General features: G+C 41.5%; 1 protein-coding gene across 2 annotated transcripts; it reads left to right on the forward strand.

Annotated features, from left to right (window-relative positions):
• Positions 1–1,527: 1,527 nt before the first annotated feature.
• Positions 1,528–9,333, forward strand: LOC145458898 (uncharacterized). 2 transcript variants are annotated; one of them, XM_080337403.1, is made up of 7 exons: positions 1,528–1,731; positions 3,910–4,119; positions 6,351–6,515; positions 7,372–7,497; positions 7,565–7,652; positions 8,405–8,603; positions 9,179–9,333. In XM_080337403.1, exons 1-7 carry the CDS (start codon positions 1,636–1,638, stop codon positions 9,276–9,278), a joined length of 984 nt encoding a protein of 327 aa, XP_080193529.1. In that variant the 5' UTR covers positions 1,528–1,635; the 3' UTR covers positions 9,279–9,333. The 2 variants fall into 2 exon arrangements, with proteins under 2 accessions (XP_080193529.1, XP_080193530.1); XM_080337404.1 differs by having other exon boundaries at positions 1,529–1,731; positions 9,194–9,333.
• Positions 9,334–10,199: the final 866 nt, after the last annotated feature.

A 10,199-nucleotide genomic window follows, 5' to 3' on the forward strand; every position in this document is an offset into this window, starting at 1 on the left:
AAATGTATTGTAGTTTAATTAAAATATATAGACATATTTACAGAATTTTCGATATCATTGCGCATCAAAGCTTCTCAGATTCAGATACATGTAGGGATGTAGCATAGGTGATGCACCGTAGCCGCAAACAGATGGGATTCAAGCTCCTATACTACGGTGACCGTCATCTCTGCTTCAAGATTGACAATTTTCCGTCGCGATATATATACCAGTGTATTTCTTTCCACAGTCCGCATATAAGTGAACCAGTTACTTTATTTGACATGCCCACAATCCAATATGGAATCGGTGTCTCGTGCACACCAAAGATTCTACTGATAACACACAGGTGTGACGCTGAGAACCGTCTTGGCACACCAAAGATATTACGCTAAACATACCGGGATTTTAATCTGGCCCACAATTCTCAATGTAGCAGACGGGTATAATTGTTGACCAAGATTTCTACCAAGTTATAGGATGTCACTATTAGATTCTTAGTCGGAAAACTGCAGAACAAGTTCAACTACATCACTGTCTCATTGCTAATGGGAATAACGGGATGAGAGAGAGAGAGAGAGAGAGAGAGAGAGTCTTTATTTTTCATCGAACCAAAATACATAACAAACGGCAGTGATGGTGGTACAGAAAATATGCGTACACAGTATTCGGTATTAGATAGGAATGATCGATAAGACCATGAAGGTCATCTAGTCTAATCACACCAGCATCAAACAGGTACACTTGACTCAGAACAGTCTGGCTGTAAAAAAGTGTTTAGTTAGGAAAGGAAAATAGAAAAAAAATTAAAAAATGGTAGCAAATGATCAATGAAGCAATGTCTGGGCGAGGTAGGGCAACAGTGAGATTACCCTGCTGCCTATACCTGGCTGTATATATATGTAGTCATATACAATACACCTAATTTTAGATCACAGAACATGAAGAATATTCCGGATTCTATATTCAACATTTTCCATCGCATATTGACGATATATATCATAAAAATACTATATATCTGGTAATTTTAATTTGCTACCAAATACCAATAAAATAAATGACGAATTTTGTGATGGTCTGTTGCAAAAGTCGAAAATAGCAGACAAAAGCCTTTCGGGTATCGTAACATTCGTAAATAATTCATCTTTATAATATAGGAACAACGACCACTAGCAATCATTACAAACCCCTAAACGCTGGGTCATACCCCAAATTGAAGATCAATGAAACTTTCCCCTATACGCGTGGACACGTCAGAGCGAGACGTAAACAGAAACTTTTATAGATGTAGCGACACCTCGAGGGTAACATAATTACTCCCAAGAATGATGGATGCAACACGAAATTTAGGAAGATAGCTCAACTTATCGTCAATCTAATGCTACCAATATTGATTAAATTTTATTTTTAAGCGTATATTATTTGATATAATTTACGAACATTCATAAATGTATCGCTCTAATGGCTCACGGTATCTAGTTTGTATCTGATCTTCTCATGCGTGACGTGAAGTGATTGTCGTAATAATACAAAATAATGAGATTATACATAATTTCCGAACGCAGTTATTATTGTATGGCGATAGTGTGAAAGCTAGGGGAATTAGTTTTCATCCGTTTCTTACTTTTTTCTTCTTTCCTTTCCCTAACAGGGAGGATGGGGAAAGAGGTACGGAGTCAGGGCCTGGTCGGCTCGACTCGAAAAGGTTTTCCTCTGTGGTATAAGATCGATTTTTTCGGAAGTATGATTTTAGTAAGTACCTATACAGTAAAATACTTTCTATGTCGCTTTGAATAATGTTGATCTACACTGCAGGACATCGCAAATGTACTCTCATCGCAGCTTTTCGGCACCAGTTCAATCTGCCTTAAACCCGTCTTGCAATCTCACTCTTCTGTATTTCGTTAACACGAACTATAGTTTGAGACGAAATCGCAGTTTTAACAGTGCTTCAAGCTACAAACTAGCGAAAATTATAAATCTCGAGTTTAATGGCCTTTCATGAACCTTACCCGAACATTAGTGACGTTTGCTTCGTTCACTTTTGTTATTAAACTCCCCCACGGTCTCATTGAGTTGAATTTATTGTTATTAATTTTAGCGTTACTAAACACCACAAGATTGCGATAAAAGCAAGCAACAAAAATGAGAAGGCATGTGTCGGACTGAGACCCAGACCCCCAGACCCCACTCATACTATTCGCTGATTGCCGCTACTTACATATCATCTACATTGAGGGCCGTTTAGTGGGTCAACTTTTCTCGCCAAATCGCGCGAAGACCGAAAAATTTCTATAATTCATGATTCAATCGGTCAAAATGGTCTATGATCGGGAATTGCATATATGTTGCTATCAATTTTTATCCTCTCTCTGCTCACGTTATCAGATTTACAGGTAGAGATGAGTGAGACGTGTTTGAAAAGGTAGGACCCCTCAATATTATAATTAAACATCTTCGGGCGTATACCCGTTGGCAGTTACGAAACAGCACTTCGTCAGGACCCGCAAAAAATCTTGGGTCTTGGGCTCCCATAGGGTGATAAACCTACCCCGCACCATCTTGTTCGTTTTTGCCACGAAATGAGTGGTACCGCCGAGTGAGCCAGCGCGAAGCGCGAAAAGTTTCGAAAATTCATGATAAAATCGGTGAATAAGATCGGGAATTGCAAATATATTGCTATCAACTTGTTGTCCTCTCTACCTCAGGTAATCAGATTTACCGGTAGAGCTGAGTGAGATGTCTTGGAAACTGTAGGGCCCGTTGGTATAAATCCTTAGCATGATGTTATTTTGTGACCTCTAAACATGTCCATTCTCATGACACGAGATCCTCGTCTGAAGGAAACATCTACTTACCCCCACCCAACAGCAACCTAACTAAGAGATCTATCGACTACTCGGGACCTATCATCTGGAATGCATTACCACCACATATCCGTGAATTGCCTTATAATAGATTCAAAAAAGCCCTACTTGATCACCTCTTGTCGTTACACTAACACTGTTGCCCTACCTCGCCCAGACATTGCTTCATTGATCATTTGCCACCATTGTTTTATTTTTTTTCTATTTTCCTTCAACTAAACATTTCTTTACAGCCAGACTGTTCAGAGTCAAGTGTACCTGTTTGATGCTGGTGTGATCAGACTAGATGACCTTCACGGTCTTATCGATCATTCCTATCTAATACCGAATACTGTGCACGCATATTTTCTGTACCACCATCACTGCCGTTTGTTATGTATTTTGGTTCGATGAAAATAAAGACTCTCTCTCTCTCTCTCCTGTCTGCTATATAAAAAATATAGAATCGCCATAACGTAGGCTAGGAAAGTAAAAGACGCACACGATTTCGAATTGGTATTTCTTCACTGGCATATAATTTTTCCATGCGGGATGGTATTTGTCTTGTGAGGTTCAGATTGCCAAGACTGAATTTTGTATATAACGAAGTTTTCGGTCAGCATTAGGGCAGTCCTTTTCGGCCAAGGTTTTCTCGCTGCCGATCGTTCTGGCAAACTTCTTGGAGGCGCATGTTACATGACCTACTTTATATGTCTTGGTGCGTCGTGGCGCGGTAATGGCCAACGCCGATATGCCCATTTCCATAAATCTTGCGTATTTTTTCTTTGGGGAAGAGTACCCAAAAATCAAGATAATTGGCAACTTGAAATCGCGCCCTGCGCGAAAAATTTTTGAAAAAGTTGCATAAATTTTCAAAACATACTCTCTAATTTATGCTAATTCACGAAATAATTTTGGGCCCCCTGCGAGCTCGCCCCCCTCAATTGGGGGGTTTGGGGTGCGGCAGTTACGGGCCTGGACATATCATATAACGTCCCGTAATCTCGTGGGACGATAAATTTCCTAATGATGTAGCGACAATCTTATACCAGAATTTGATCTCATCAATATGTTTCTATTACAGCTGACAAACATTTACATCATCAGTTTGTTATTCGCCTCCGCGTCCACCAACTACCTCTATCTGAGCATACCGAACGAGCTGCTCGTTCACGGGCCGATTATCCTGAACGTTTCCAAACCCGAGTTGCGTGTCAAACCCATCGTTTGCAACCCGCACTTCAAGCTCTTCCGCGAAAATTACCTCACCGAATCATTGAAGAACCAAGAAGAGGTTTCAAATTCTTTATCTGCCAACTGTATAATGGATGTCTTTAAAGCAGCAAGTCGATAGCCTAACGTGATAAACACTATACACACACACACACACACACACACACACACACACACACACACACATTCGTATACATCACAGGCATAGGCGCCTCATCGTAATTTTATGTGGGTATGCGGGGTCTTGTAACGTCACAGTCACTTTATATCGATGACGTCATAGTCTGACGAGAGCGCACTTTACCAATGCCATTGGTGTGTACAGCGGTAAAATACTAACGTGAAATTTTTATTCAAGCACTGAACTCAATAATATCAGCCATACCATCCAATTTGATGTTGAAATCGTGCGCTAATTCAAATGTAACAGCAGCAAGAGCAATATGAACGCATGTCGCGATCTTATCAATAGAAACCCGCTTTCCATCAAATACCCAAATGTTCTAAATTCGATATTGGCACGATCGTTACCATGCATTGCATCGATCAATGTATTCGAATATAGAAGCTTCCCGTTCAAACGAATCGAATAAAGTCAAGATTTAGGTCACTGAGAATGAGGTGTTGCATCAATATTTGAGGATGTATTTGAGCGCACGATGAGTCGTGTAAGTAATGAACCAAACTTGACATTGACAAGTATCATTGTGCAAGAATTCGGGAATATTAGTGGATCAAGCGGACAAGAATAAATACACGTAACAGATGATTACAAATACAAACCAGAAAATGCGCATCAAGTCAGTTTGTTTGTTTGTTTGTGGTATTCATGGTGTTTGTCGACTACTTTGGTCATTTACACCAGGCCGATATTGTTCATTATTTTCCGTAACTGCCGACTTATAGCACGGCCCACTTCTAGGCTTTTTGTAAGACACCGCTAACTCGGATGAGGTGGCGAGTAGGAGCCTAGGTAAACCTGCAACACTTAAGTTGAGTTCACATCGCTGAAATTGTTCGCATTTGGAGTGCATCGCTGCATTTCCAGATTAACGTTCGCCAAGCCTTATTGCAGTAACGATTCTGCGCATGAGCAGGTATGAATTTCAATTCTCAGTCATACACAATACCACACTGTCCAATTTAGAACTCCGATCAGAAAGACTATCACGAAAATCTGGCTCAATAATTATTGTGAACGTGACAACGCGGATTGCGGCGCTAATCGGAGCAAAAACAAATCAATTTAGAAAGAACCTAACGTGTATTTGCTCGTCTAATCATGAGAGGTTGAGGTGTTGTCCGACGCGCGTGGGTCCAGATCGACATTGCTTACTAGGTCACAATTAGTGATGTACGTTTGTGGTACACCTGAAGAGTTGCTACAGTTTTTTTCTGATTAGCATCAACACACTTTGCGAAATACACAATGCTCATTATTTTTCGAACCGCACAGTTGGCCAGCGAGGTTGATGACGAAATTGAGGCGTGCCGCATGTACCCACATTAATTACAGGGTATATCCTATGCGTGGCATGTCTAGCATACCTTATAGTTCGGCGCCTAAGCATCCCGATCATCATTGCCAAAATCACACTCTCAAGTCATAAACCACCCAATTACCTAGCTTACAGGCGGAGATGGTCAAAGTCTTCATGCTTGATAATCAAGCCGAAGTACCAATAACATCGTAATTTTCTGCTCAACTACCTAAAAACTGAAATTTCGAAGTAGAAGCAGTCTAAACACATATCCACTTGAGTAAGTGGTGCAAGCAGGCAAGCAGCATAGATTCACAACCGAGATTCACTGATGGTGATAGCACTGTGAGTATTCGATTATCACTCGTTATGACGTGAACAGTATGAATGAAGTGAAAGTTCAAATATGTGTACATGTTATGCGACTACAAAGAATATAACGCCAGTTCTGCATTACATTTAAAGTTATTTGGTATCTTTTCGACCTATTTCACTGCACTGTGTAGCACGACTACACAGATTTGTCATAGTTCCACTAACAGGTGTCGTTTTACTGGTCTACATGATTCGTATGTCGCGATGTGACCAATTGAGAGGTTTGCAGCTTTTCACAGTGGACAATCGTATCAAAACTATAATTCTCGTTTATAAATTAACTATTACTGGCAGGGAGCATATAATTTCAGAACTCGATACAATCTACTCTCAATACTCGACTCGATTCATTAGGATTATCACTCAATTCAGATTCCAGCACTCGAATCATTGTGCTCAACCCTGCACGGATCAAAACCATTCGTTTTATTCACAGGCGAAATCCGAGAGTTACTTGGCAGTGCCGGAAGTGAGCGCACTGCTAACTGATATCAACTCGGCTCAAAATCGTACCGAGACTATATTTGGCATGAGTGCCAATGGTCTGTGCGAGATGATTCCTCCCGCCAACGATTGGGGGGACTGCATAACGCTTACAGAGGTAGGCTTTTTTGTACTCAAATGCAGCTCGGGCTATCCCCGCTCTATCATCACATTCTGTGAGCATGGCGATTCATGACATCAATCTGATGTGATATAAATCGCCATCCAGTGTTTTGTTACGCTAAAGTATAGGGAATATTCCAAAGTAATACTCGTGCTTTCGAGCACTCAACTAAACGTCATTGTAGCTCTACGTTCATCTACGCATTTCGACTTCCTTATTTTCTTTCACTGTATTACAATTCTTGTAGCGTCTTGAATACATAGAAAAGTAGGAATAAAATGATGCTGGTGATGAGGCGAGTAAATGGATATTGCTATCATGGAATTAGTCTCATGGTTATTCAAAACATATGTATACTTACTTGGGGGATTTTCAAAACTTGTGATGCTTGATCATATAGATTTAGACGGGACAGTGTCGCTTTTTCACATGTTGTCCGTTATATGCAAATGGATTTATTACCGTTCAAAAATGTCTTTTTTATTAGTCAGCAGATTGGGTGAGCGGGGAATTTCGTTTTGTTTTGTCAGCAGAAATGAAATTTAGCGACCCCATGTGTTTCTTTGTAGTGAACGTCGCTATTTAAAGTACAAAAAATCTTGAAACCCTACTTATTCATCGCAGCAACAGCAATCTTCTAATGAAAGTTGAAAACCATAATGTATGACGTTTGTATAGGGGAAGTATGGGTACTTCTCGGCAACTGAGGCGTTCGGCGGCATGTTCTGTGATGAGACTATATCTCTCTGTTGGACAACGTAACAAATAAGTTCAACTGCGTTAATAGCTACAGTTCCTATCCCGCTATCACTTAACAAAATGTAGTCAATACACGTCAATTCCTTCTTAGTATAAAGAACAATGTCTCGAGAGCGAATGCGGCTCCGACGCAAGCTTCTGCTTCTGGGACGGCTCCTCCATAGTAACGCTGTGCGCCTACGTTCAAATATTCACCTACATCACAGCGGTCCTGCTGGTGGGCTAGTGTATATCGTTCAGATCGATAAGGCAGACGACTGTACTTATTGTTTTTGCGATTTCAGACGTTTGGACTCATGTTCGATCCACCGCCTGCGAACTTTCATCGGCTGGTGAGCCCCACTTCATGTGCGGTTGCGTATGTAGCTTCTGGTGAGTTAGAGCGAGCTTGTTCTATAAATTCTAACACGCGGAACACTTACGCTAATCTTCAGGCCTTCGCAGGCCTCCCTCAATTTTAGCTGAGTCACAAGAACAAAATTCTACCACAATACACATCTAATACGCTACTGTAGATGGCTGGTGCTCAACATGACATGTGCACCAACAAAGTGTTAGAAGAGCAAAACTATTATAATTTCACACAAAGCGAAAACATTATAATGAATATCTATTGCAAATCACTGATTTCTGCTGTTCCCTTCCAGCGACCAGTTCAGAAATGCGAGGCTTCACCTTGGAACGTGCCATCGTATTGTTCAGTCCCAACGCAACAGCGTGATACCAATTGCTCAACTACAAATGAGCACATAAATATTTGGGATATAAGCTAATTGTCATTTCAGATGACGGGGTGTCGAATTCGAACCCCAACCTCCCTGTGAACGCCGCTACACACGTCGTAAGCCTACAACTACAACAATCACGATTCGGCTACTGGCCGGGTCTGATTACCTGCAAAACATGATGGCCAGGACCAGCCTGTAATCACAAATCATATGTATGCGTTGAGTGTATCCGCGGAACCACTTATTCCGCGGATCACCGGTTAAAAATCACTGTACTACAATGGATGTTGCCCTGCAAGAAATATTCACATTCAGTAGCACAAAGTCAAGATGTGTAGAGTTTTGTTTTCCGGAAGCATCGCTATATGAAACACAGTTCGACTTTTCCGTTTTCAGCTATCTTCGCAATCACGGGTTTGCTGACTTGCGTGATAGGCGTGTCGCGGTACGCTTCAACCGCCATGTACGACACTTACTCTGAGTTTTACGTGTCTTACGACGCGGCCTGGCAGTGTTTCCTGTTCACTTCGCTGTGTTCGGTGCTGTTCTCGGCGTGCTACATTTATCTGGCGTGCTTCACTCCGAAATACCCCAGGTTTGTGAATGGAGCATTTTGCGAACTTTCTCTGTTCGAATCTTTTCGACACTGCACTAAGTATAGCCCGCATGGCGTAGCCTATATATCGTTATAGTTCTGCGAAATTGGACATGAGAGAGAGAGCAAGAGAGAGATAGTCAGCCAGTTGGTGAGAATACCGGAAAGTGTCAAAACGACTTTTAAGAGAGACTTATTTTCATCCAGAGAAAGAGTGAATCTTTATTTGTCAAGTATGTACTGCACAATTGCGATCGAGTAAAATATGATGTACAGATAACCAAGGTACAGACGTGAGACTTGATACAACACAGTCTTTAAAGCGAAGCCACCGAGGCTAGGTGCTGAAGTGGTTGCACTCGAAACCCTAAGTAAAATACATAACACACAAACAACAACAATAGGGATACGGAAAGAAAAATCGCAACACACAGTATTCGGCGTATGATAGAAATGACCGACACGGCGTTAGAGATCAACTTGTCCGATTACGCCCATGCGTGTGACTTATTGACTTGCCCGACGATTTACGTCTCCAAGCAACTGGTGTGATACCGGTCGCTAAAATGCAGAAGGCTTCCTATTTTCAGGCAGGTGAACAAATGGGATTTGCGACGGAAGAATTTTGAGAGAACACTGGCCCACATAAAAGATAAGGTGGTGGAGGAAGTCTGAAGCCTGTTTCTGCCGTTTCTAGTTCATTGTTCAACATGAATTGCCATTTTCCGAATCTTTGTCGTGTGTTCTTTATTCCTGGCTGCATGCGAGACTGTGTCTCTGCGGAGTCTTAGGGAACGGTCACGGGGATGGTGTGAGCCCATGAGTACACCTTGTATCTCAGAACGTCAGAATGCAATGCATCCGAACTGATAGCCTATATATCGGGGTGCTGGGTAAACTTGACATCATTGCAGTTCGATTGTGACATTTCATAAATTATGTCGGAATCCAATATCACCTGGTTGACACCGCATGCGAAAACATAGCCCACGCTGAAATGCTACTCCCATTTTCTGTATATCTCCAAGTTAGGATTTCCCTACCTTTTTAACGCGTTGAAAGAACATCGTTTGAAAATTTTGAAAAATCAATTGTGCAGCAATCTCTCTGTTTATCCGAAATAAATTTCAGTTTATGTATATTTCTACCCCATCCTCTTTAGTACAGTAATTAAAATAGGGGGCGGACAAAACATGAATAATTCTGAAAAGGGGCGCTGGATGAAAAAAGTTACGAGTCACTGACGGAGATTGATGACCTTTTCTTAGTCATCAGCTTCCCCAAATCGTGCATTCAGGGTACTTGACGCGCTTGGTTGCAGCATATTTCTCCCTTTTAGAGGATGTCGAGAGGTCAAAAAGGTCGAGACCACTAGGTTAGGGGTTCCCAAGCGGACTCCAGCATTTGAAACCACTGACGAGTTTTACCTAAGCTTATATTCGTCATCCAATCTACGTGTGCGGTGTCTTACAGAAGTATAGGGCGAATTAAGTGTGCTAAAAGCCATCATCCGGGGAGTCTCAATAAATAATATAGACCTGATGTGACTATGATGCCATGAGCAATTGGGAACAATAACAACACATTACCAACAAC

Source organism: Botryllus schlosseri, chromosome 16, assembly GCF_051294905.1.
Source record: "Botryllus schlosseri isolate E-star chromosome 16, Bs_hap1, whole genome shotgun sequence".
Taxonomy (NCBI): domain Eukaryota; kingdom Metazoa; phylum Chordata; class Ascidiacea; order Stolidobranchia; family Styelidae; genus Botryllus; species Botryllus schlosseri.

What these genes read in the sequence shown, in the direction of transcription:
- LOC145458898 (XM_080337403.1), top strand. Translation starts at nt 1,636, where the DNA reads ATGGGGAAAGAGGTACGGAGTCAGGGCCTGGTCGGCTCGACTCGAAAA. An exon ending in CATTGAAGAACCAAGAAGAG is followed by an intron (nt 4,120 to 6,350) that starts GTTTCAAATTCT and finishes TTTTATTCACAG; the next exon opens with GCGAAATCCGAGAGTTACTT. An exon ending in TTCACTCCGAAATACCCCAG is followed by an intron (nt 8,604 to 9,178) that starts GTTTGTGAATGG and finishes AAAATGCAGAAG; the next exon opens with GCTTCCTATTTTCAGGCAGG.